Source organism: Perca fluviatilis, chromosome 10, assembly GCF_010015445.1.
Source record: "Perca fluviatilis chromosome 10, GENO_Pfluv_1.0, whole genome shotgun sequence".
Classification (NCBI taxonomy): Eukaryota; Metazoa; Chordata; class Actinopteri; order Perciformes; family Percidae; genus Perca; species Perca fluviatilis.
In genome coordinates, this window is record NC_053121.1 from 2,332,612 (window position 1) to 2,359,981 (window position 27,370).

Here is a 27,370-nt window from a genome sequence, read left to right on the forward strand (position 1 = left end):
TGTAGAGTTTTCATGCAGTGGACATCCTGTTCAACCTCACATTTCTGCGGCCTGGTGACTGTGAAGGACAGCGGCATAGGTCACTGTCATGTCTATGAAGCCGTTGTAATGCATGAGTTGTGACATTGCGCGTTATCAGAGGATAGTATCCCCATTAAGGGATGCACCTGGTCAGCAGCAGTGTTTAGTTCTGACATCCAAGCAAAGCTTTATTGATAGATTTCCAGCGTCATTACCACCCCGCCACCAGACAGTACAATTATCGTCATGTAGGATGGCTGGTTCGATGGACACATTGAATTGTACCTTTCTATTAGCACAATGCGGACCGTGCATCATCTCGGTCGGTCAGAATTTTGGTGTTGCTGACTGTGGACCCGTCATCGTGCCCATCATCAATCCCACTGCTGCTCTCACTGATCTAGTTTTGCTCTTCTCCTCTCTTGCACATGTGATTCAAGATCTAGATGGGTGGATGGACGGACTTCATTACACCGTGTTCCAAATTATTGTGCCAATGATATTTTCCACTGATTTTCCTAAATAGTCGATGCAAATGACAGTCAGTATAACTTTCAAGTCACCAACCGTTAGGGTATAAGTTGAATTTCATTGAACAAACCACCCAATGAAAACAGTATTTTTTTTTTTTAATTTTTTTTTTTTTTTTAAATAAAAAACTCAAAATGCACTGTTCCAAATTATTATGCACAACAGAGTTTCAAAACATTGTATAGGTTTTAAAAAACTGAAAATGGACATTTGCTGAATTTGCAGCATTAGGAGGTCATATTTACTGAAATCAAAAGCTATTTCAATCAAACTCATCTTAACAGGGCCAGTTCCATGTTAACATAGCGTCAACGTAGCCCTTCTTTGATATCACCTTCACAATTCTTGCATCCATTGAACTTGTGAGTTTATGGAGAGTTTCTGCTTGAATTTCTTTGCAGGATGTCAGAATAGCCTCCCAGAGCTGCTGTTTGGATGCAAACTGCCTCCCACTCGCATAGATCTTTTGCTTGAGGATGCTCCAAAGGTTCTCAATAGGGTTAAGGTCAGGGGAGGATGGTTGCAGTGGGCCCAGAAATACATGAAGACAAATTTTCAAACATTCTTGTTTACTGATGAGTGCCTTGCAACCCTGGATGGTCCAGATGGATGGAGTAGTGGATGGTTGGTGGATGGCCACCATGTCCCAATAAAGCTGCGACGTCAGCAAGGAGGTGGCGGAGTCATGTTTTGGGCCGGAATCATGGGGAGAGAGCTGGTAGGCCCCTTTAGGGTCCCTGAAGGTGTGAAAATGACCTCGGCAAAATATGTAGAGCTTCTGACTGACCACTGGTACAAAAAGAAGAATCGTACCTTCTTGCTGTGTTGCAAAGAATACCTCTGTTTCATTGGCTGCGATGGGCCTAAAAGGAGAGAAACTCATGGTGTGGCCCCCATCCTCCCCTGACCTCAACCCTATTGAGAACCTTTGGAGCATCCTCAAGCAAAAGATCTATGAGGCATTTTGCATCCAAACAGCAGCTCTGAGAGGCTATTCTGACATCCTGCAAAGAAATTGAAGCAGAAACTCTCCATAAACTCATAAGTTCAATGGATGCAATAATTGTGAAGGTGATATCAAAGAAGGGGTCCCTATGTCAACATGCAACTGGCCCTGTTAAGATGGATTTGATTGAAATAACTTTTGATTTCAGTAACCTCCTAATGCTCTAAATTCAGCAAATTACTATTTTCAGTTCTTTAAAACCTATACAATGTTTGGAAACTCTGTTGTGCATAATAATTTGGAACAGTGCATTTTGAGTTTTTTATTTTTGAAAAAATTGGGTGGTTTGTTCAATTAAATTTGACTTATACCCAAACGGTTGGTGACTTGGAAGTTATACTGACTGTCATTTGCATCAACTATTTAGGAAAATCTGTGTAAAATATCATTTGCATAATAATTTGGAACACGGGTAATCCCAAACTGGGAAAAAACTTTGTAACAGCAGCAAGTTCCAAGAACATACAAACATACACACATACAGAAAATACAAGAAATATACTAAATATAAGAGATAATAAATAAGATAGGATAACAAAAGATAAAATCCCAGCACACCTACTCAAAAATATAGGAGTAAATGTAAACACACACACACACACACACTCACACACTCAGATCTGACCAATATTAACTAGTGAAATGCCTCGCTGCACACCGCAGCCATCAGGAGACATTATTTGCTCTGTAAGCTCGAACTTAGTCTCGTCTTTGAACTTTCATCAATTAGGCACCTTTTCTGTCAGAATGGATGGTTCACCAGTTTGACTGGTTTCTGTGTAGACGCGCTGATGTGTGTAACCGAGGCAGTTGTGATTTACATGAGCATGTGTCAATGTTACTGAACCTCTTGACCATGACTGCCTGCACCGTGGCCCTTAGTATTTGCTTATAATTTTGATCGTCATGTTTTTTTGACTTTTTTTAAGATGCACCTGCAAAGCTCTACCCAGTGTTAGGTTTTAGTGCTGCACATTTTCAGATGATGTCGAGTATGACGCGTTTCTGATTCATTCTCTGGATAAGTGGGTGGTACAAGATAAACAAACCGCTTCCCACTGGACAAAAACACCCACTAACACCCACTACCATCTGGCTTTTGTCTTTGGTGGGAAAGGTTACAATCTGCATTCATTCTCGGGACAATTGACTCTGCAGTAGTCCCAGTATTTGTGGGCTTCAGCTCCAACCGACAGTGATGGAAACATTGCGCTAATTTTTGCCCCTTTTCCGGTGTTATGCTTTGACGCACATCTTCTCAGTGACAAATTATCTCGAAAACATCTATCCAAATTAGTCTGCACAGATATAAAGTAACCACCGTAATATTTTCACTGGACTCCATGCTGCTTTCTAGTTTCTACTGTTTACTCCGTAACACCAGAAAAAACAAAAAAAACAAAGCATACTCTATGGGAAAGGATTATTGTTTTTATTTTTTTTTAAAGATTATTTTTTGGGCTTTTCCGCCTTTTAATTTTGACAGGACAGCTAGGTGAGAAAGGGGTGAGAGAGGGGGATTCGAACCCTGGACCTCTGCGTTGAGGCATAAACCTCTCAGTATATGTGCGCCTGCTCTACCCACTGAACCAACCCGGCCACTTTTAGTGGGTTTTTCCACATTTAAAGGACCTGCATATATGTTGTGACATGTTTTGTTAAACGCACTTGAATAAGGAATTCATGTTGTTTAGTTTATAACAGTCTAAAGGAAATGGTAAATCATAGTGTGGTTTAAAACTCACTACTTACATTATTTACAATACTTGATTTACAGCTAATATGTGAAAAGGTACACAACCTTATTTGTTTAACAGTAATTGAGTTTACTAGGAACCGTCCCAGGATGTGCTTTTAATTTTGAAAGAGTCTACACAGAAGTTGTCTGTTGTGTACTCTTGCTAGCTTGTGATGAGATGAAAGTGTGACGCTAGATGCAGACATGACCGTCATGCTGAAGTTCGTTCACTTTCTTGTTTGTAAAACTGCAAAGTATTGAACAGTAAATGTTCACAGTTAAAGACGAGCGTTTTTGGTCGTCATTTGAAGCCATTCCACTACAATATAGGCGCTAATTTTGGTGGAAAAGCTCTGCTGGCGGTAGAAAGAATTGCCATTAACCTTAGCTAGCATAACTCAACCAGAATCTGAAAAAAAATGTCAAGATGAATGCTTCTTTTGCTGAATGGATAAAGATAATGTATCAGGGTGAAATGAGCATCCCGAAATCAAAAAAAAACCTGGGCTTGTTTAGTACCACAAAACCGACTGATCTCCTGTGCACACTCTTTAGGAAAATAATGCAAACTTACAACACACACACACACACACACACACACACACACACACACACACACACACACCAGCAAAGTGTTAGTCAAGTCATTTTATTTGTATAGCACATTTAAACGAACAAGAGTTGACCCAAAGTGCTTTACAGGTAGAGCAGGGAAGGCAGAAACAGTATTCCTTAAAGATACATAATCTAGTAAAGTGTGCAAGGTACCATGAATATAGTTAGGCAAAGGTAGAATTAAATAATGTAACATAGAACAAAACAGCAATGGAAAAATGTTTACAAATACAAAAAGATAAGGAAAAAGTTGAGTTCATAGCTCTGAATCTTAAAGGTCCCATGGCATGAACATTTCACTTGAGGTTTTTTAGCATTAATATGCGTTCCCCCAGCCTGCCTATGGTCCCCCAGTGGCTAGAAATGGTGATAGGTGTAAACCGAGCCCTGGGTATCCTGCTCTGCCTTTGAGAAAATGAAAGCTCAGATGGGCCGATCTGGAATCTTCTCCTTATGATGTCATAAGGGGAAAGGTAGAGACAGACAGACAGACAGACAGACAGACAGACAGACAGCTGGTCAAGGACACACCCCCACCCTCCACCTCCCCTCTCTCCTCCTCAATAGCTACAGACACAGAAATGGCACATCCTAAGTGAAGCTCATTGTGGGACTGGCTCTAGTGGCTGGAATTCTGCACCAAGGCTGAATTTCTGGAAAGAGACTTCAGATACAGTATTAGGGGACCACTAAGGTCTATATAAAAGAGACTACAGATACAGTATTAGGGGACCACTAAGGTCTATATAAAAGAGACTACAGATACAGTATTAGGGGACCACTAAGGTCTATATAAAAGAGACTTCAGATACAGTATTAGGGGACCACTAAGGTCTATATAAAAGAGACTACAGATACAGTATTAGGGGACCACTAAGGTCTATATAAAAGAGACTTCAGATACAGTATTAGGGGACCACTAAGGTGTTTGTGTGTGTATGTATGTATGTATGCATGCATGCATGCATGCATGCATGCATGTATGCATGCACTGTAAACCCGAATAAGTTACCAGAACTCAAAAAAAGTGAGGCAATCAGTTGCCTAAGTTTTTTTAAGTTGATTAACTTAAAAGTCAAAATTTTCCGAACTTAAAAGGTTGGTTGAATTGCTACTTGTACCTTTTGATAACAGTTAAATTAAAAGTGCTCATTTAGCTCAACTCAAATATTTGCAGTTAATATGACTTAGTTTTCTGTTAAGGGAACTCAATTATTTTCAGTTATTATGACTTACAGTTTTGAGTTTTCAAACCACAGGAATAAGTTCACAGAACTTTAAAAAAATAAGTACACAACCACACAATTTTTATGTTAATAAAACTCAATGTTTATTAGTTTGTTTTGTCATTGTTTTAAGTACACATTAGTCAAATATGTTGAGTTTGTTTACTTAAAAACGTGATTCAAAACTTAAAAATGTTTAGGCAACTGATTGCCTCACTTACATTAAGTTTAACTAACTTAATATATCTAAAAGTCGTGAACGTCTGCTTTTGAACAGTTACATGTTAAAATGAAATAGAAAAACATTTATAAATTAAAATAAAAAATAATTTTAAAATATACTTATATACTTTAATTGTATATTAAATAAATAAATAAATAAATACATTTGAGAGATTTTTAAGAAGAAAAACTCAAAATTATCTGATCCTATCCTTCCAAATGTGTTCCTGGTCACTTAAACGAACACGCCGACTTAATGGGACTTTGTCTTATTCACCGTATCCTCCAGAGTTAGAGAAGTCCATAAATACCCTTCTCGTCTCAGTGTGTGTTGTAACTCTGTCTGGCGCACCCACTGCTAGCCTAGTTTAGCACATGTTGTACAAATCACAACATGTAAATAGGAAAATGTTGGCGTTATTTTGTCACTTATTAGGAGCATAGATGGAGCCAGATACCTCCAGGATCTGTGCTAAGCTAGGCATGGGATGCGCTGCCAGACAGAGATAAACGACGCACAGAGATGAGAAGCGTATGTATGGACTTATCTAACTCTGGGTGATACTGTGAATAAATCCCAATAAGTACCGTATTTTCCGGACTATAAGTCGCACTTTTTTTCCTACTTTGGCTGGTCCTGTGACTTGTGCGACTTGTATATCAAAATATATATAATTTAACATGTTTTTAAATGTTAATTCATACTGAACACATTACCATCTACAGCCGCAAGAGGGCTCTATGCTTGTGACAACTAGAATGCTGCTCCTAAAGACAACTGAGAAAGAGATAAAGAGATAAACTGCAGGTAGTAAAATATGCAGCCGAAAACGGTATCGAGCAGCAGAAAGTTTGAAACAAGGGAGAAACTTGTGAGGGACTGGGGGAAAAGGTGACTCTTATGCAATGAAGAAAACAAAGAAAGCTAATCGGCTGTCGGCGGGCTGAAAGCAAGATGGCCAGAGCTGGAGGAACTAGTCACACATGGGTGCTTGAACAACGTGCTGCTGGGAGAGGCTTGTCAACGGTGCAGTTAGCTCGCTCGCCCACACGCCCTGGTAGTTGTTCTGTGTGCTATTGTATAGTTTAATAACTGTTAATGTGTTACGTTAACATACCGGACACCCCGTATTGCCAGCCTGTTGTTCTGGGTGCTATTGTGTAGTTTTGGATTTTGTGAAATACATTTCTAAATAAATCGACTTATAGTCCGGTCGCGACTTATATATGTGTTTTTTCCTCTTCATGACGCATTTTTTGACTGATGCGACTTATACTCCGGAGGGAACTTATAGTCCGGAAAATACGGTAGGCATGTTTCTTTAAGGCCCTAGGAAATAAATATTTATCACACATTTCTGATATTGACCAGACAACTAATCAGATAGTCAGGAAAATAATCGGAGTAATCAAAAACAATAATACCAAAATGAAATTATCGTTCGTTACAGCTATAAAAGAAAAAACACTGCTTTTGGCTTCCTTGCTAATTCCTGAGTAAGGCGACAGGGCAGCAATTTGGATGAAATTTCAAATATTCTATAGAGTTTAAGAACATTTTCACTTAAAACTCTAAAATGTAAATGTTTTACAAACCATATCAAATGCACAGTGAAATGTGAGTCATCTTGCGCAGGCCACAATGGTTAAGAAAAACATTAAAACATACAAAACATTAGCGTTACTTTTGCATTATATTAATGAGAACAAAGGCATACTGTGTAGTTTGGGCCTATTGGCTGAACACCTGCAGTAGTGCAGTAACTTTTGAGGCATTATGTATTATTAACAAAAGGGAGATAACTTTGAACTAGCCTTTTATAATGCTTTACCCTGCAGCCTTTTTTTCAGATGAGTTTCTACATCATTAATTCATTTTTGAGGGTCTGCAACCTTGGGGATAGTTTACCACTTTCTAGACCAAGTTAAATCTTTAGAGTGAATTCAAAAGTGTTGGTCAGTGCTTTGGGATAGCTGAGGTGCAGTGCATAGATCACTCCACAGATTACCAGGAAGGCATCGCCAAGTCTGGGAAGGCTGACCACGGCATCACTTTTAATGACGACAGTGATTCTCACAGGGTGGTAGTGAACTGGACTTGCGTCATGGTCACCGATGAAAGTAATGAGGCCCACTGCAACACCATCAAGCTCTGGCTCATCAGACTCATCCTGAATGAATGAAAAAAGAGATACTAATCACAAACTAACACATGGAACAGAACAGATGACATAATTTGTCTTTCCTTAACCAAGTCCCATTGAAATCCAATACCACTTTTACAAAAGAGACCTGGGTCTCATTGTAAGAGTTGAAAAACATAAGATCCATGTTCTGCACACATGAATCAGCCAAAATACCAGAGAATCTAAGTGCTGACTGAAACCAAGGACATTTACAAGAAAATGTTTTACTGAACATTGAATAAAATGTTAGTATTTACGGGTTAGATAATACACAGCAGAATCTGTTAGTGACTTAAGGAGACTCACTGTGCAGGTTCTTAAACATCCAGAGACGTCCTCGCGCAGATACACAGGAAGGACGTGGAGAACCGTAGTGCGCTTGGTGTGTATGTCATGGATTTCCTATTCAGATAAAAACAGAATTGCATATACTGAAGAGTTTACATAAAGCTGATTTTAAACAGTTCAAACAGAACATATGTCCACAAATAACCTGTTAACATCTTTAATGCAATCAGACAAATGGCAAACAAAGTGGACTAATTGCAAAAGTCAAAAAGCTCATTTCAATCATTGAACCTGTTCAATGTTCTACTGGTTCAACCTATGAAATGTGTAAAAATCTATTTACCTGTTCATCGTGGATTTTTAAAATTTCAGCCAGAGCATCTGCTGTCTTCCCAGTTTTTGATGCCTTCCGTCTGAATAAGGTCATCAGTCGAGGAAGATAGCGGTCAAGCTCAGCATAGCACGTGTTGGGCAGGTTCTGATTTGTAATCCGCTGGAACTCTGCATACAACTACATAGAAATAACAGCCAGAGGAGAATACAGCAACAACACTTATTAAAAAAACAGTTCAATTTGAAGAATCTTGCACACATTCATAAAGCAAAAATATCAGCCAAATGAGTAAGAATCACAATTTTCACTTTAAAAGAGAGAGCTGATCCATATTACCTCAGACTCTATTTTGAGAGCAGGCCAGAGGTCCATGAGGTCGTTCACTGGTGGGCAGGACATCACTATGGTCTGTCGGCGTGGAAATGTGGTCTCCATCATCTTTCTAATGAGGGGCAGTTTCTTCTCAGTCTTCTTCAACAATTTTTGCAAGCAAATACAAAGTTAAGTAAAATATGATTAGTAGTATTCGTGAACAGAACACATTCATTAATTGTTGACTTAAATACAGCAAAACACTTTATTTTGATCAAACAGGCAAGTAGAAAAACAATGATGTGTGTATGTGGGAGTGCGTATGATTTGGGGTTACCACACTAAAACCTTGTCTGAGAAAAAAAAACAATTCAAGTTATTGGTATTTAGAGGGCGGGGAGGGGGGTGATAGAAGAATTCACATTCATTGGATTACCTGGTATCGTTATCACATCTCCAGTTATCTTCCTTAACTTCTTGAAACTGGAACAGCAAGATGCAAAGGCATAAACTGATCTGAAACTGAACAATTAAAAGCATTCAAAGAGTGTCAAATTATAAATACTTCCATTTATAAATGTTCCCTGTTAATGATCTTTTCATTTAATCCCCATAAGTGTCAAGTTACTAAAGCCATCAAGCAAAATTAACATTACTGTAAAGAAAAGCAGCCACACTTGAACCTTAGTGCATGGTTAATCAACAATAATACCATTTCTACAAACCAAAGCTTTACTGTTAAGGGTTTTACTTTATTCATCTTTGTCATGAAAAGCAGCTTGCCTCCAGCAGGGTCGTTTGTTTTAAAACCGAGGCAACACAAGTAGGCAGGCACGGGCAGTTGATTCGTTCTGTTAACAGCAATCTTCGTGTCTCAGACAGTCTGCTCACACAGAATTTAAAACTAGCGTCCCTAGAAGCTACACAGAGAGCGGACTTGCAGTGTAGGAACTCAGTTTGAGGCGTTTATGCTCTTTTGCGCACTATTGAAAGTTTCCAGCAACAAAAACTAACTATCGCATACGAGGTGTCTGTTAGTGCTTCTACTAACAACTAATTTTCTAACACCACCTTTAAGCGGGGAATGAGCGTGTGATTACTAGATTCATCCGTCGTCAAATTCTTCAGGGTAGGCTTAGTGGTAGCTAGGTCGCTAGTTGTGCTGCTGGAGGTCGTAACGTCCAAAGTCCTTCTAAATAGTCTCTGGTAACGTTATTGGTGCGCTAAGTGGCTAGCTAGCTCTTTAGCAGCTAACCTATATCTGACAAGTTGCCAATCCCTACAAGACTCCCGTGATAAGCCAGTGAAGGCGGGGGCTTGGAGAAGGTCTACGCTCTCTGAGACAAACACATACAAAATGTATAAAAGAAGTAAAAGCGAATGAATATTAACATTCAAAACTTACATTAAGTCCAGTGAGCCTGATTGCTGCTGCGTAAGGTAGTTTCTGCAACCCTACTGCTTCCCGCCTTGCTGCGTTGTTCAAACTTTTCTTCTTCTGTGTTTTTCCAAAGAGCGGTAAGGAATCAGTGTAGTGTGCAAATTAGCGCCACCTTCTGCTTCGCAGGTTGAATCAGAGATTAACTCGCCATACAAAATTATCCCTGCAGCTGCTTAAATAAAAATAAAAAGAATATATAGGCTACATTAAACTGATGAAGCAAAAAATAAATAAAATAAATACATTTTGTCCTCCACTAATGTCTAATGCATTTCAGACCATTTGCTATTGCAATTTATTTATTATGATCGATTTTACTTATTTGGTAAAGCACTTTGAGATTTTATTGTATTTTAACATGTGCTATATAAATTCAGTTTATTTTTAAATCATCCCTATTTTAAACAATAGAAATAACAGGACTTTATCATTCTTAGTATGTTATTACTCAATTCTATTACATTGTACTTAAGTTATGTTTTTAAGTTATGCTTACTCATACACAAAATAGTTCCATTTAATCAGAAAATATTAGTTAACAATACTCAAAAAGGAAGAACATGTTACACCAACTTGACAAAATTAAGTTAGTAGAACTTGTTCTAAAACTTTGAGTATACACTACTTAATCTATTTAATTACTTTGAACGTTCGGGTTTACAGTGTGTATGTATGTATGTATGTATGTATGTGTGTATGTGTATATGTATGTTCAACAGCTGACTTGTTTATCAAAATTAAGAGTGCTGTCAAAGAGAACACCTAGGTTTCTGACCTTGCACTGTAAATCTGATGACCAAGGGCATTGCTCAGGTCTTTTGTAGAGGTGGGGGATCCAAATAAAATCATCTGTTTTCTTTTCATTCAACTGGAGGAAGTTTGCTGCCATCCAGGATTTAATGTCCTCCAAACAGCTAAAGTTAGTAAAACTGCTTTGAAGCAGGAGTCTTGTATGTATTTAAAAGTTAAAGTCAAGTGTTCACTGTTTTGTGTTCCAGGGAGCCATGGCTGCCACCTATTCAGCGCTGAGCCACAAGACGAGTCAGCCGGTGTTGGAGCCCGTGGCAGCGTCCAGTCTAGCCCAGAGACGCAGCATGAAGAAACTCACCTCAACGGACATGTAGACCCAACCACCACTCGCCCTCCAGTGTAGACCTCACACACAAACACACACATACACAGAAGTCCTGGCCAGTCAGACCTACTGTCTCCCATTTTAATCTATTTATTTGACTCACCCAACATATGCACTCACACTGGACGAGGTTGCATTGTGAAGAAGTCAGCTGAAGAAGAAGAGGGGGAACTCACATATCAGTTACTGCTGGGGAGACAGACTTGTATTTATTTCCACAGCTTTCATATGCACTTGCCCTCCTCGCCTTTCATTCTCTCTTCCCGCGTGTGGGGAAGAGAAACACACCAGCTGATGTTTTCCTTCACTGTGATTGGCTGATTCAAAGCTGCTTCGGTAAACTGTGCCCCCCCCTCCACACACACAGACACACACACACACACACACACACACACACACACTCACACACACACTTCTCTTCATCTGCGCTCTGCCATCCTCCTCAGTTCTCTCTCCTTCCCTTGTTGGCTTTTGCTGTCTTAACTCCTTTTCTTTAACGTGAGGTAATGGTTTATGTGCGACAGTGTTGGCAGGATGTTAATGACTGAGGGACATTGTAAGACCGTTTCCTCGCTTAAAATAAAAAAAAAAAAATATGATTCTGCTTGTGGCGGATTAAAAAAAGTCCATCTGGATCAAAATCATCTGCCAACACTTTTGTTACATAAATGCGTGTGTGGACAGAACCTGTATTTCTTTTTCCCTTAAGATGCACCGTCTGTGTGATGCTAACAATGTATCCATAGAGGAAAAATAAGCTGCAGATGGACAAAAGAAGGTGGAACAATGTGTTCACGATGACAGAAATTCTAGTTTGCAAAAAAATATATATATAATGAAGATGATGATGAAGAGCATGTGGGGGAGCTGTAGGGTTTTCTCTGGGGGGGACGGGACGCACCCCGTCAAACCAGAGAGGCTGAATTTAAAAAAAAATTTAAAAAAAAGATTTCCATGGATATCTCTTCAAAGAGACATTGTGGAAATTGTATGATATTGTATTTATTTCATTTGATTTTTAAGATTCTATTTTTCTTTCAAGTTCTGTATATATTGACATTAAAGATCATTATTGACATGCATCAAGTGGCATCCAAGCTGGTTTGTTCTATCCCAAACGTCTGTCCACTCAGGAAAACATCCTAATGCAAGGCAACAACAGTGGAACTTTAAAGACTGTCAGTATTACACTTGTATAACTTTTGCTTAACTGCTCCCATTGTCTTCCACTCATTTTTGGAGAGGTAGATTGTTTTCTTCTTATTTAACTTCATGATAAAACCATTGAAGTGTTTATTTGTTACATGTTAAAACTTAGTGTAACACAAGAAGACAAGTTAAAAAGTCAGCAAATTGACTCTGTAATGTGAATTACACAGCAATGTCCATATATTTGCTAACATTAGCCACCATAAGCTACTGAACCAGAACAAGTAAGGCCGTAACAGCAAAACCACTGATTGTATTGTATTTTTTTTTTTTGCTTATGAATTCAACTTTTCATTAGTAAGAATAATATTGTGTTAGGTCTTCCTTCAAATGTCACATGGTCACTTTAAAGAGTGGTTGATTCACCTGAATAACAAAACCATATTTCTAATTGTTTGTTCAGCTGGATTTTGAGCTATCCATGGCTGAGATTTCTTCCACTATAATGCAGGTGAATGTCATGTTTGTGTAAAGTCCTCTTACGCTGCTCCACAGACTTGACTTCTTAATGGAATTTTTTACTTGTCCCTAAAAGTGTTTGTAGCAATAATGTAATTTTTTTTTTTTAGCGTTGTAAGCGTCACATTTTCGGTGTTGAGACGGCAAGTGCTTCGGGACTGTCTACAAACTACAACACCGAAAATATTTACAAACATTTTCAAAAATAGGCATATGCTTATTTTTTTAAAGTAATTGCTGGAGTACAACTAGCAGGAGACAAATTATAATTGAGGTAAGTTTGGAGACAATATTAAATTAATAAATATTTTTGTTGCATCTCTTTTCGGTGTTGTAGTTTGTAGACGCTCCCTTGCTGCCATCTGAACACCGGAACTAAACCGAGCTGAATTAGCACAACTTCTATGCGTTTTGTTCACATCTACTGCAGTCAGATTCACGGTGTTCGCTTGGAAGGAGTCACTTCACATGGGTAGGCACTTGTAATGACATTTCGTACACGTTAAGAGGCTAATAGCACGTTTAAAACTTTCCTGGTTTCAGCCCACTGGGTGCTAACGCTAGCAGGAGATAAAACTGTGTAGGCAGGGCTGGTTGGTTTCGTTTTTCTCGCTACTGACAGCACTCCAAATTTACAACCAACAGAGCTACGTGTTGAAATCGACTGGATTTCTCCTTTAAAGGCCCTGAACACCCATACAGGTGTTCTCAGTTAATGTGGCAGATTGGGCCTCTTCCCAGGACTGTGTGGGTGTGGTTAGACTGATTGATTGACATCTTCCTGAGTCCCCTGTTAGTGCTATTGCACCTGTAGGACGGGACAAATGACAGCTGTATAATTCTTAATGGTACAAATGAATTTGTGACCTATAGACCTTTTTCCCAGCAGACATGTTGACATGTCATAGTAGGAAAAGTACCGGTGTATTCAAACCCATTACTGATGGCTGCATTCCACTTAGGAGAGGTCCTGGTATTGTGCATGCTGACTCACTGAAATATCTTACTGGGACACTTGATGGAACTGAGCCATCGTTAAGGTTGTCAATCTCAGCTGTGCTTTTCCTACTATGACAGGTCAACATGTCTGCTGTGAAAAAGGTCCATAACTTACCATCAAAGCTCCGGCCCACCTTCACCCTGAGCAGAGTCTAATCAGACAGATGAACTGAAAGCCCCTGTGTGGGCAAATTAAAGCGACATCAGTTGATTTTTTTTGGGTCCACTTGGGGAAGCGGGACAAGATGTAATCGATTATTGATGTATTATTCCTTTACAAAAGGTCATATGGGGATGCGTTAGCAGTTGCCTATTTACACATCCAGCAGATACAGAGCAACATTTGCATTCATTTGGAGTCGTGTTTCTGGCCCTCCAGCAAATGTTAGTCCGATCTTCACTCTCCCTTTTAGCTCTACTTTGGTACTTTGGGCTCCATCAACCTCTGAGGGAAATATCTGGCTATTTAGCTGCTAAATGCTACACATAGTTCACCAGCTAGTCGCTAACTTTGTCAGTCATTTGGTGCTCACATAGCATGAGCTGAGGGGAACTGCAGTTTGGAGATAATTCTCCAAGATTGAGCACTTTCACATTACGTTTAGTCATTTTAACAACTGATTATACGAAAACATTGATTAGTGCAGCTTTAAACCCAAAGTATGTTCATGGTTAGATCAGAGGGGTAGTAAGCCACCTCCCAGCTTTAGTCCCCCTTTGTGTCCTCTCCTAATGAAACCTAAATGAGATGCAAAGCGTATTAGCCACCACTAGGTGGTAACACTGTGCAGTGCATGAGAAGTTCCATGGCTGTTGAACGCACAGCAGCGTCCCTCAGTGGGTCTGTGTCCTACCCTTATGTAAATGATCAGTCTCGCCTGCTTCCATTTTGTCTGTCCAACCCCGCCCCGGGGGGCGGGGGGTTTTTTCTTTTTTTTTTTTTTTTTTTTTTTTTTTTTTGGGAAACAGGGGGTTTTCCTCACCAGACAGCAGAGGATGGAGATCTAGGTAGGAGAGCAGATGGATTGAGGCATGAGGACTGCTCCCATCAACACACACACACACACACACACACACACACACACACACACACACACACACACACACACACACACACACACACACACACACACATTGGCCTATGGACCAGCTGTTGTCCTTTTTCTGCAACTGTCTGAGCTGACTCCATGTCCTCTCTCTCTCTCTCTCTCTCTCTCTCTCTCTACCACCCTCCCCTCCCTTCCCTCCTCCCTCTCTCTCTCTCTCTCTCTCTCTCTACCACCCTCTCTCTCTCTCTCTCTCTCTCTCTCTACCACCCTCTCTCTCTCTCTCCCTCTCTCTGGATTAGATGCATTTAGTAGTCAGCCTGGGAGCTGGGAGGTAAACAGTGGGGCTAATTGTTTTGACATACTGCTCTTTGTTTTGGCCTCCTGGTGCTAATCAACCACTCGGCTAATAAGTCTGCCTGGCAAAGGAAAACACGACTGTGTTCAGGCTGGGAGGAAGGAAAAACGGGACAGAGGTCTGTCACGTTGCCTTATACTCCGTAATAAAGTGCTGCAGTCATATGTATATGCGCTCCACATTTGCTCGTCATCCAGAGTTCCCACAGTGCCGCTGTGCCTGGGTAGCGCCCCGCTCAGGTGTGAATCTATTTATCCTCATTAACGAGCGTCTCCCCAAAGTCAGCCAATTAACACGCTGCTCCTAATGAAGCCATTAGCTGTCAGATGAGGTAGAGGCAGTGCTTGTCATCAGTCTACTGTGTGTTTATGTGTGTATGCATGTGTGCGTGTGTATCCACTCTTGCCGCTAATAAAAGCAAGAGAATTAATGGAGTGAGCGTGTGCGATAATGAGCTAATGTGGAACAAGCAGGACGAGCAGTGATCAGCACTCTGTCTCAAATGAAGATATCAGACACAGTGATTTACTCTCTGTGTCATAAACAGGCCTTTCTACTCTCATATGCCACTCGTTCATGCGCACGCGCCTGTGTGTGTGTGTGTGTGTGTGTGTGTGTGTGTGTTTGTAAATGTGTACACATGCATGCACCCTTTCTTTTTCTGTTGCTTTTAAACTGCGGCCTCCTAACTGCAGGTGTGCAGCCACGTGTGAGCACAGCATCCCATAACAAAGTTTGCAGGAGTGTCAGCCTCAAAATAACAAAGTGTGGATGTCGCTCAGAGTTCCTATGTTCCTTAATGGAGCCATCACACTGCACAACCCTAATATGGTTTTAATTGTCAAAGTAATTGCAAAGACATGAATGCCACAGCCTCAACAGAGAAGAACAATGAGATCACAGAGGCAGCTGTTCTACCGAAACCATTTTTTCTTCTTCTTCTTTTTTTTTTTTTTTTTTTTACAAATAATTGCTAGTGACTGGATGTAGGAATCGGAGATATCAGGTTTCTGTGAGCCTGCACTGATCTTAAGAAAATATTTAGTCATTTTGGGAATTCAACATTATTACCAGCTATATTCCAAAATGTTTATGTCTTTTAAAAGAAAATGTTTTTTCTTACTCTCATTTGTTTACATATTAAATACATATTTGATATTATTTTGAGTTATTTTAGCTGTTTTTTTTTGTCAATTCCATTTAAAGACTCACTTACAGCAAGTGTAAAGTAGAATATGCCTTAAGACAGTGGTTTCCAACCTCGGCCGGTCCTTTTCTTTGCTATTTTTCTTGTGAATTACTGGACTGTTCTGTGTGTTTTAATGCTCAAAAATGATTCCAACCAAACAAGGAAAACACTATCTTGGATTAAACTCATCACAACTGTTAGATATATGCATCTTTATCAGTGTGCAGCTGATTATGCGTAGACAAGCAGGCATTGATTATTAATTAATAAATGACTGGATGTAAGAATTGGAGATACCAGGTTTCTGAGAGCCTGCGCTGCATCTTAAGAGGTGAGGAGGATTTAAGATGTTACCAGCAGCAACAAAGAAGTATGCTCAATGTTTCTATTCATGATGACTCTTATAGACTTAGGATATTGGGATCCCCTTGGCTGGATGTATTGTATATCTCACACCGCCCCACCCCCACCCTCCAAACTGTAGCTGCCCGACCTGTCAGAGGATACCAGAACCGAGGATGTGAAATTGATTTTAGGTTATGCGATTAGTCATATTGCAGGTTCTTTCGTCTTTCTTTTCTTCTTCGACACCCTCTCCCCTCCCCTCCTCATCCTCTCTGCTTTCTTCTCTCCTCTGCTATCAGTTACAGTTACCTGCAACTGATTGTGTCTTCGAATACACTGGTGTTACCTGCAGAGGTTTTCTGCCCTCCAGTGATCAGTTATCAAGTTTGGTTATATTCACTTTGAAGTCGTGTCAGTGCCCTGCAGTAGCATGACTGCTTGAATTGCCAAGTGTGCAACTGTGAGCACAAATACACTGAAAATGTGATGGATCTGCGTGTAGATGATCCCTGCAACAAGAAGAAAAAGCATTGCCAAACAATGTGTTTATAAATCTCATAACATTCTGTTCGTGGTGTGAAAATGCATAAAAGTAGTGGTTCCAAGGCAAATTGAAGCCTCACTTTTTCTCTCAGGCTGAAACAACAATCTCTTAACCGGTGACTGTCACTATTTGAAGGTTTAGCTCTGGTAATGCTCTCAAGTCAGGACATACTTTTCCAGAGTTGGTATTCTTTAACAGGACGTCCTGTATGCTTCTGCCGTTATGTGTTAGCAACAGCAGAGGTCTGTGGGCCTGATCTACTTCTGTCATTGGTTTTTATCCACATTGAAACCCTCTACTACTCTAGTCTATTGACTTATAGAGGTATTGGAACTTTGTGTTTTTTAAATGACCTTTTCTATACAGGATGATGGTTGCCGTAAGAAGATATTTGGTCATTTTGGGAATTCTCACAGAATATTTGTCATGCCCAAGTGATGATACTACTGTTACTTAAAAAATATACCACCCATCTCAGTGATGGATGAGCAATAATTCCAGTGTAAAATTAGAACTTAAAATAGCCTTTTTTTAAGGAAAAATTAATACAATTTCACATATAAAATACATAATTGTTTAATTAATTAGTTATTAATATATTATAATTTTTCTTTTAGTTAGTTTAGTTTTTTCTTGTAATTTCAGTCATTTGTAAATGTTTTATTGTATATTTTGTTTTTCCATTTAAAGACTTAAGTGTAAAGTAGAACATGCCTTAAGACCTCGGGCTCGGGACAGGATATGATAATTCAAGCGTTTAAGGCCAAAACAAAATTATTCAAACAAAACAATGGGGTGGGGGGAACTATTGTAGAGGCTAAGCCCAAGCTTTAAGCCCCTGAGGTGCTGTTCCACGGGTAGAGTAATTGACGCACACTTTACCTTTTTGATCAATGAAAGTCCAAGTCATATTTGCAGTTAAAACCTTTGGTTCCATTTATTTTCATGAGATCTTAGTTGGGTTTCCAGACAAATCACTGCCTGTATGTATGCCTGTGTAGTGTTGTGGTGTTGGTGTGTGTGTGGTCAAAAACTGTATGTGCTTCTGGGTTGTACCCGAGGAAACAAAGATTGGTCCCTATTTATACCAAGGGCACAATATGCAGCTGGCTATGACACAAGTAGACATTGCTTTGTTTTAAGGGGTCACAAGCCAAAAAGTTTGGGCACCACTGCTTTGGGACATGAATAAGTTAGGAGACAACAGAGCAACCAGCATGAAGACAAGAACCAGAACTTTGTGGCCTGACAGAAGAGGTGTGAAAATACAATTATAACATGGTGGAAGTGAGACTTTGTGGAAAATAAAGGACTGATGTTGAGTCGATGATTTTAGTCCAAAAGTCAGACAACCATGTGGCCGACTAGCAGCAGATATTCATTATTCCCATGTAGGAATCCTCTCATGTGGGTTGCCGTCTGCGTTCTCTGTAGGCAGCCCTCTGCTTTCCCCCTTTCCAGTTAAAGATGAATGTGCTGTTGAATGTCCTCTCTTTCACCTCCTCCATACTGGTTTTACTGCAAACACTGCATCAGTGCCTCACAAACTTTTGCCTGCTTTCTCAGTAAACGTGTGCCACCCTGCTTTACAGTTACGCCTCTTTAATCCTAATGTGTTTTATTCACTTTATTGACCTTCAGACAGTTTGGGTTTTTGAAAAGCTTGGCAAAAAATAACACTACCATTAAAAGCTTTGGAAAACAATTTATTTTAGAAGAAATTTTGTTTTGTTTTTACGCTTTTGACTTTTAACTTTCAACTTTCAACTTTCAACCGAAGTCTTTGAAAGAGGATACCGAGTGAAGTCAAAGAGAACAGAAGGTTTGAGATGAGATACAATTATATGAAAAAGGTGTGAGTCAGCCGGTCCCATTATCTCCCCCCTGACAGCAAACAACCAAACTGCTACTGTGGTACACAAGTCACCATGCTGCTTCTGTTTGTTGCTGTCCTGTCTGATGATCAGTCCGCTCTCACTCAGGATCTGATTCAGAGGGTCCATTATCGTTGTCGTCCAACCTCAAGCATTTTTGGAGAAATAATTACCTGAAGTTTTTCATTCTTTTTTTTTCTTCTTCATCATTTGATGCCTCTGCTGAAATATATCTTTCACCTGCATGTTTGTCTCATTGTCCTTTACACATTTTCCCGAGTCAATCATTTTTACACTAGTAACTTATTTATGTGGTGTTGTCAGTTACTCTTTAGAGACATATTTGGAAGGCTGGGAAAGCATCCTGACTCCACACTGAAGCAGTATGGGGGGGGGCGGGGAGAGGCTCAAGGATACTGCAGCAGTGCTGCTCTGAACCTTGGCTCGCTTTGCTTTGCCTGTTTGCTCGGCTGCTTGCTCTCCTTCCATCTAGGGGCATTTCCCCTAGAAATCAGGGATTATTTTGAACTAAAATAGATGGATGGAATCAATCAGCCATGGTTTTACTTTTCTCTTCTTCTACATAACCGCCCCCTTTCACCTCCACCCTCACACCCTTCTCCCTCCCTCTCTCTCTCTCTCTCTCTCTCTCTCTCTCTCTCTCTCTCTCTCTCTCTCTCTCTGTCTCCCCCACCCCCCTCTCAGGGCTGCAGACTGAGGAGATGCATAAATTCAGATGCATTAGTATTCCAGTCAGGCTCTCCATTTCAAGGCAAGGCCCAGCACCCTTCCGCCTCTCCTCTCCTCTTCTCTTCTCCTCTCTCCCCTCCTTCACTCTCCCTCTCCAGCTCTGTTTTTGAATCATTTAAGCAGCGCTGCATCCACGGCCGTAAATTATTTTTAGGCATTATGATTTTTTTTTTTTTTAGGAATATAGCTCTATTTTGCCCTTGCATGGCCAATTATACGCAGCTGTAGTCTTTCAAATGAGATTCATCTGCTTCTGATTGTGTGTGTGTGTGTGTGTGTGTGTGTGTGTGTGTGTGTGTGTGTGTGTGTGTGTGTGTGTGTGTGTGGCGTGCGTGTGTGCGTGTGTGTCATTGTGTTTTGCTGTCAGGCCCAGCGGCCCAGGCGATAAATCACGCATGTCTGATTGAGGAGGGCAGAGGGCCCGGACAATAACATTTCAGTGGAAGTGCTGGAGAAAGCGACTTCAGTTGGCTGTAGAGCCGTAGAGCCGTAGAGCCTGCAGACCTGCAGACCTGCAGACCTGCAGACCTGTAGACCTGCAGACCTGCAGACCTGTAGACCTGCAGACCTGCAGACCTGCAGACCTGCAGCCAAGGTCCTGCTCAACCGCTGGATGTTTTACAGCTGTTAGTCAACTTGGAGAACGTTGCCCTTTGACATGACACTGAAGCTGAGTGAAAGTTATGCTGTTTAAGCATAGTTGCATAAATACATAAATGGAGCATAATATTCTCTTCAGTATAATTAGAATTAGTCACAATTTTCAAATTGAATGAATCAATAAATTGTGTACACATTTAAAAGGAATATTGAATAAAAAAACTTAATTACACATTTTAATTATTGCTTTCACTATTTTGAATAATAATAATAATAATAATAATAATTATTATTATTATTATTATTATTATTTTGTATTATTTTAAGCCTACTATTCAATATTCATTCCTCAGAAGTTGAATTCTGTTTTGGACAGTGAACAGTTGTAGCAAGAAATGTTTATTACAACATACATAGTTTATTTCAAAACATAATACAAGCTTTATACTGAAAATAAATAATTACTTGAGCTGTCATCGAAATTTGGAATAAAACCGCCGAAACAGTTCAATTTTACTGAAAATATTGTGTGTGTGTGTGTGTGTGTGTGTGTGTGTGTGTGTGTTTACATCGCTAATTAAGTGCATGAATAACTAGGAGCATTTGTTTAAATTAATGACTTCAAAAGGGTAATATATAAAACTGTACAATATTCGAAAAAATACTTAGGAAATAAACCAATAACAGGAGTATTTAAGATTATAAAATTTTGATACTGAACGTACAATAAACTTATAGGCAGGTGTATAGCGTCATCAACCCCTTTCTCTCTCTATTCTCGGCTCTGTTTCAGAGTCCACACAGTTTATATGGTCGAAGATGATTGAAATCAAATAAAAGAATTTATAAATAGCTGTAACTGTGTGTGGCTTCATAAGCTACAGGCCATAAGGGAGGAATTTCATTAAAAAATAAAATAAAAAATAACAACAACCTCCAAGTGCTATTTTGTTGGTAGCAATACCTCTACAACTGGAATGAGGGCCTATATTTGCATATGCAAAAAAAAAAAACAATTACAGATCTGCTACGAGTATGTTACAAAATAATGAGTAAATATGGAGAGAATTAAAGCATGGTATATGCCCGAGGGAAGCATGAGGTGGACTGTAAAACGGCCTCTGGTGCTGCAACAAATTAATTAAGAAACTGTGATAGAATTACTGGTTTCACTTCAACAGAACGTGTGTGAGAAAAACCCAAACAAATGGAACACCAGTCCGCCAAATAGCATTATTATTGAGCTGATGAGAAACGGTGACACAAACCAAAGGCGCTGGCAGGTTATTAGGCACATTTTGTATTTATATCCGTGATGTAGAAAATAATTTGACCGGGCTCCAAAGGTAGGTAATCTGAAATGTGACGTCTGATATGCCGCTCTAGAATAATGCCCTCATGACAGTTAGAAAATGACGAAGGCTGAACAGGTAGATCTCTGTTCTTGCTGTTGTTGTTGTTGTTGTTGTTGTTGTTGTTGTTGTTGTTGTGTTTCAGTGCTGGAGACAGCTGGAGGAGTCTGTCTGAGTCCGGGACAGCCACGGGGGGCTTGGAGGTGCCACCGCGCGCCCCTGCGCTCGAGAGTCTGTGCATGCCGGGGGATTCCTCCCGGTGCTTCGGTCAGAGATCGTGGCACGAGGAGGCGTCTCCCGCGCTCCCGCTGTGAGAATAGGGTCCCTCGTGCGGCGGCGGCTCTCCCGGCGGCGTCATGCGCTTCTCCTTCTGCCTCCGGTTGCAGAACCACACGCGCACCACCTCCTTCTCCAGCTGCAGCGAGTCCGCCAGCGAGGTGATCTCCGGCGCGGAGGGTTTGGGACACTTGAGAAAGTGCGTCTCCAGAACCCCCTTGACGCTGACCTCGATGGACGTCCTCTTCTTCCTCTTCCTCCCCTGAGCTGCTATCTTGTCTATACTGCTAGCGCTGCCCGTGGACGAGTCTGCCTCCTCCAGCCACTTGTTCAGCAGCGGCTTTAGTTTGCACATGTTTTTAAAGCTCAGCTGCAGAGCCTCGAACCTGCAGATGGTGGTTTGGGAAAAGACGTTCCCGTACAGCGTGCCCAGAGCCAAACCCACGTCCGCCTGCGTAAAGCCCAGCTTGATCCTCCGCTGTTTGAACTGCTTGGCAAAGTGCTCCAGCTCGTCCGAAGTCGGCGTCTCCTCGTCGGAGTGGTCGTGGCAGTGGTGGCCGCCGAGGTCGCTGTGCTCGGGGCTGAGCGTGTCCCTGAGGCCCGGGTGCATGCCTTGGCCCTGCGGGTTGGGTGGAGGTGTGAGGCCACCGTGGTCCAGCATGCCGTTGACATTGAAGCCCGTCTGCGAGTAGATGTTAATCTGCTGCCCGCTGGTGATGGAGGAGTTGTGGGACACCGGAGTTCCCCAGGCTCCGGGGTGGTTGCCATGGTTGTTGTGATGAGGGGAGTGATGCGCTACGTGCGAGGAGCGATGATGGATGATGCCAAGCTGCAGGTCCTCTCGGCCGGGTTTTACGTCCTGCTGCTCCATGGAGGCCGACCAGGGGCTGCCCTCCGACAGACTGCTCGCCCACTGGTGCCCGAGAGGGTGTCCGTTGCTCTGGACGCTCTGCAGGTAGTCACTTTGGAGAAGTTTCTGGTGGCCTCTGTAGGGGCTAGCAGGCTGCATGGCCTGGCTGTCCGGGTGGATCATGGGACTGGAGCTGAGCAGGGTGTAGGGGCTGGAGGCAGCTGTGGCCATGCTGGCTGCTGAACCCCTCTATTGCTACTGAAGGAAGGGAGCAGCTCAGCCTCTGACATCTCCCTCTCTCTGGAGTCTCGGCAGCAGCCTGCCATTGACTGACAGCCTCCACCGCCACTCACAGACCGACGGAGACGCAGTGACGACGCATCTCGACCAATGGCGGCGCAGACAGCCGAAAACTCCGCCTGTGGAAGCAGAGCTGCGGATAGCAAAGGGTTACAGGCAGTCGAACCGGAAATGAGACGGAATGCTGGTCCAGTGGGTCTGGCTGTGCAACGATGTGCGCGTGGAGCGCAGTTCCTGTTTATTAATTAAAGTTTCCAACTGATTTACGCACGAGTTTATTGCTTCTCCTGTCACCCTTGAGCGCGTGCGAAGGAGGAGATTAAGGCGCAATGGCATTTGTTAGACGTGCCAGCACTTAATGTAGAAGGATACAATCAAACCAAGAGCGGTTCTCATTGCTAATTATTAACTTTTAGAGAATACTTCTCCAGGTGTTTATAGAATGAGCTTCTCAAGATAGTGTTTTACGCGGAAGAGTTTTACGCACAGGACATTCATTATCCATAACCATTCGGTCAGACAAAAATAATGCCTGGCCTGGACCTATAATGGCAATTTATTAGGCCTATTTAAAATAAGATTTCCTATTAGAGGAGATATTTAAAAAAAAAAAAAAATTATTTGATAGGCCAAACTCACACCTTTGCTCCACATGGAATCATGCACTCATCGGACACGTTTACAGCCTAAAACTTCAACATTTCTACATTTTCTCAAAGAAATAAATGTGTACTCACGCACTACACACTTCCAGTCTTTAAGAATCTCATCAGTTCCTCTCAGCGTTTTTAAAGATCTATCTGCATTAATGTGAACTAACTTAGCTGCGTAATTATATTTGCCATTAGAGGACGACTGCGTCGCAGTCTCCTTACTGGTTTGAAATTCCATTAAATATATTGCTCGAGCTCCCAGGTTAAGCTTGATTTAAATTTGCATACATTTTCATACATTTAGGAGAAATAAAAGAAGGCTGCAGCCACCAGAAAGTCATTAAAGAGCGCTGAGCCGAGGAGCTGCTTGTGGAGACAGAGACAGAGACAGAGAGGAGGCAGGAGCAGGTGAGCTGACCGCGGGCTGGATGTGTGGACGGGGCCGCTGGAGGGTGGACGGGGCCTCGGTAACCGGAGGAATGACACACAGCGGCCGGGAGGGACGGGTGATGACAGGACATTCTCTAGCCTCGTGTTGTAGGCCTGTAGATGGGTGGGACATAATTCAACACATGGATTTGTTTGTTGTTGTGTTCTGGTTGTAAATTCTCCAAGCAGTTTACTCTTTGAAACTTCATTGAAAAGTGACTGAATATTTGATGTGAATGGCCCGGTTGATCGAGTGGCCTAGTTTGCTGAACCGGGTTGCTTCGTTGGCGTTTGTCTGGGATGAAATTATGCAGAATTATATGCTTAGTTCGTTTTTTAGCACAATGGCAGTTAGGCTATTTCTTTACAATTCCTGTATTTTCATACGTGTCGTATTAAATGACACGCCAAAGCGAATTGATTTTGGAGAATGAATTCTCAAGAAAAAAGGCCTACCCTATCCTACAAACACATTTGAGTAAATCGGAGCCCGTCGCTGTTAACACAATTTGAGGTTTTAAATTTGGCTTAACTGATACCACGCGCAAAATAGCCAAAGAAAATAACATCTTAAATGGGCCTATTTTTGGTCTTGTTACAAAAAATAAAGTGTGCGTTTTTGGGAGCATAAAGCAGACAGGAGAGGGACTTGGAGAGAGGCGGGGGTTGTATTGCTCTCGATAGTCTAAGTTTCTAAGTGTAACAGATGCTTCTCTAGAAACGCTCCTTGTGCTGATTCCTTTTATTCACATCAACATTTTTCTGCCGTCGAGCGCGTTTCCATAGCGAGGCGAATAAAAGGCAAATCCCCGCTCCGCGCCTCCAATAAAGAGCCCATTCACAGATAACCCGAGCCAGCCCTGCTACACTTACACCATGCAGCACTGCAGGCTCTCCCGACCGAGGGGCATAACACAAACTAATCACTCATAATGTCTTTAATTTTATCTTTATAAAACGGTACTTTATGCTTGTTTGTCATGTTTGTATGGCTGCTTGTTTGTGTTTATTTGGCGGCTTTGATGGAATCTTTTGCTGATTATTTTCTGACTCCGATTATTTTCTCTAGGCAGTGGAGTAAATTACAAGATTTGTTAACTATAAACATCGAGTAGGGGATCATCGCGAAGGAAATAAATCCACTTTTCAGAGAAAACTAAATATAGTGTTGGGATGCCTTTCGCCCCTGAAACATCATACCGTATCTATATGGGCCCGTAATGTTACGCTTAAATTAAATTCTAAACATGTTGTCAAACATGTAACTATATCTAGATGAGTTGTTCTTCCGATTAAATGAATAATGAACAAAAATGCTTTCAATCTAATGACTTCCTGGCTGTAAAAAAAAAACAGGAATATTAGTGCTCATTATTTGGGGAGTAGCCTACTGATTTTAGATGGGCTCACTCACGTTGCCAGATCACCACTGAGGCAAAAAAATAAAATGTTTTTCTCCATTTCCAATGGAGGTTTGGCGTGTCTGCCTTTCTCAATGTTTGTCATTTTCAGTAGGCCTTTATAATATGTTCTATCTCGCTATGATAATTCAAGAGTGATACAGTTTTGCCGTTGCTTTTGTGGGCATGTTATATATATATATATATATATTTTTAAATGGTAAAATGTTAATGGAGTTGGTTTACGTGTGGCCCAATAGAGTTTTTTTTGCGAAAAAATATCATTAGACTTTGGTTTAGCCTAACTGCTCTCCTGTCCGGTTTCGAGCAGCAGGCTGCAGCCTACAGAGATAAATCAGCATCAGTCTGCTGCTGAGACAGCCTCGGGCCTCAGGGCGGGACCTGTCACTCGGTGACATGACCTTTGAAAACTTTCCCCATGAAGCCTAAAATCTCTGCTCCCTGAACTGAAACATATCAATACGCCCTGTGTTATTCATGTGGGGAAAATGTGTAGCCTACTAATTTCAGACCTGTGATGATCAAAAAGAAAAGAAAGAAAATAAGCCTTGCAATCAGGACTTAACATTGTTAATTAGAAAATAAATGAACAATGTTAAGTCCTGACTGCAAACGGACTGGTGGGCTTTTCTTGCTAACGAGTTGAAATGTTGTCTTTTGATCCAAAGCCTTCGTGTCACTACCGCTGAGATGGAACACAGTTGTCCTCTCATCCCTGACACACACACACACACACACACACACACACACACAACACACACACACACACACACACACACACACACACACACACACACACACACACACACACTTCACAGGCTCCCAGACAGTCAGATCGATACTCCCATTAACCCGTGACGTCGCTAATAAAGGACAGTGACACCGTGTTTAAACAAGACGGCCCTACAACAGCAAACCCGAAACTAATCTGACACCATGTCGGTGACAAGCCGTTTGTTTTCATCATCAACATGGAACAAAAACTCCTGTTTGAGATGTTTCTGATAGAAAAATGTCCACCTGTCAGTCATGTGCGTGTGTGTGTGTGTGTGTGTGTGTGTGTGTGTGTGTGTGTGTGTATGTCCAGCAAGGGGCGAGGAGGAGGATATACATTGGACACAGCGATGAGTGAATGTATATGAAGTTAAAGTTCATCCCCTGAGAGCACACACACACACACACACACACACACACACACACACACACACACACACACACACACACACACACACACACACACACACACACACACACACACACACACACACACACACACACACAAGTATATACATTCATAATGCATGAGGCCCGGTGCGTTTGTTTGGTCTGCAGTGAGTGAGACACCCTGGTTCAAAGAAGTATTTTCAAAATTGAAGGGTTTATGCTTTTCAACAAGTCCATGGTGAAGTCCTCGGATTTTTAGGAAACCTTAACGTGGTTGGGGGGGGGGGACGAATGTTTGAATTTGTCCTCAGTGTCCTGTTCCGATGCTGTTCCCTGACAATTTCATTTTTAATGCGATTTTGGTTGACATTGCACGTTTTCACGAAACTTCATTATGACATGTATAACATGTATTTAATAGCTACATATATAATCACAGCATGCAAACAGTGGGATTGATTCAGGAGATTTTTTTAAAGGCAATTCAAACCATATTG

The 27,370-nt window shown here is 41.3% G+C and overlaps 2 protein-coding genes and 1 long non-coding RNA gene across 8 annotated transcripts in view; 1 reads left to right on the forward strand and 2 right to left on the reverse strand.

Moving 5' to 3' along the window:
- LOC120566869 (ribosomal protein S6 kinase alpha-6) overlaps positions 1–12,137 on the forward strand; it is a 33,361-nt gene extending 21,224 nt beyond the window's left edge. For all 6 annotated transcript variants that reach the window (XM_039813534.1, XM_039813537.1, XM_039813536.1 and 3 more), the window contains one exon: positions 10,919–12,137. In XM_039813534.1, coding sequence (XP_039669468.1) covers positions 10,919–11,044 — 126 coding nt within the window. In that variant the 3' untranslated portion in view covers positions 11,045–12,137. The remainder of the gene's footprint in view (positions 1–10,918) is intronic.
- LOC120566871 lies at positions 8,586–9,294 on the reverse strand. The gene is made up of 3 exons (XR_005640479.1): positions 9,231–9,294; positions 8,916–9,001; positions 8,586–8,638 (listed from the first exon to the last, which is right to left on the reverse strand). It is a non-coding gene; the product is annotated as an uncharacterized LOC120566871 (long non-coding RNA).
- An 8,810-nt stretch (positions 12,138–20,947) lies between the features above and the next one.
- Positions 20,948–23,188, reverse strand: LOC120566307 (POU domain, class 3, transcription factor 4-like). The gene has a single exon (XM_039812666.1). It carries the CDS (start codon positions 23,135–23,137, stop codon positions 22,049–22,051), a length of 1,089 nt encoding a protein of 362 aa, XP_039668600.1. The 5' UTR covers positions 23,138–23,188; the 3' UTR covers positions 20,948–22,048.
- Positions 23,189–27,370: the final 4,182 nt, after the last annotated feature.

Excerpts from the sequence above, each read along its gene's own strand:
- LOC120566307 (XM_039812666.1), bottom strand. The coding sequence starts at position 23,137 with ATGGCCACAGCTGCCTCCAGCCCCTACACCCTGCTCAGCTCCAGTCCC.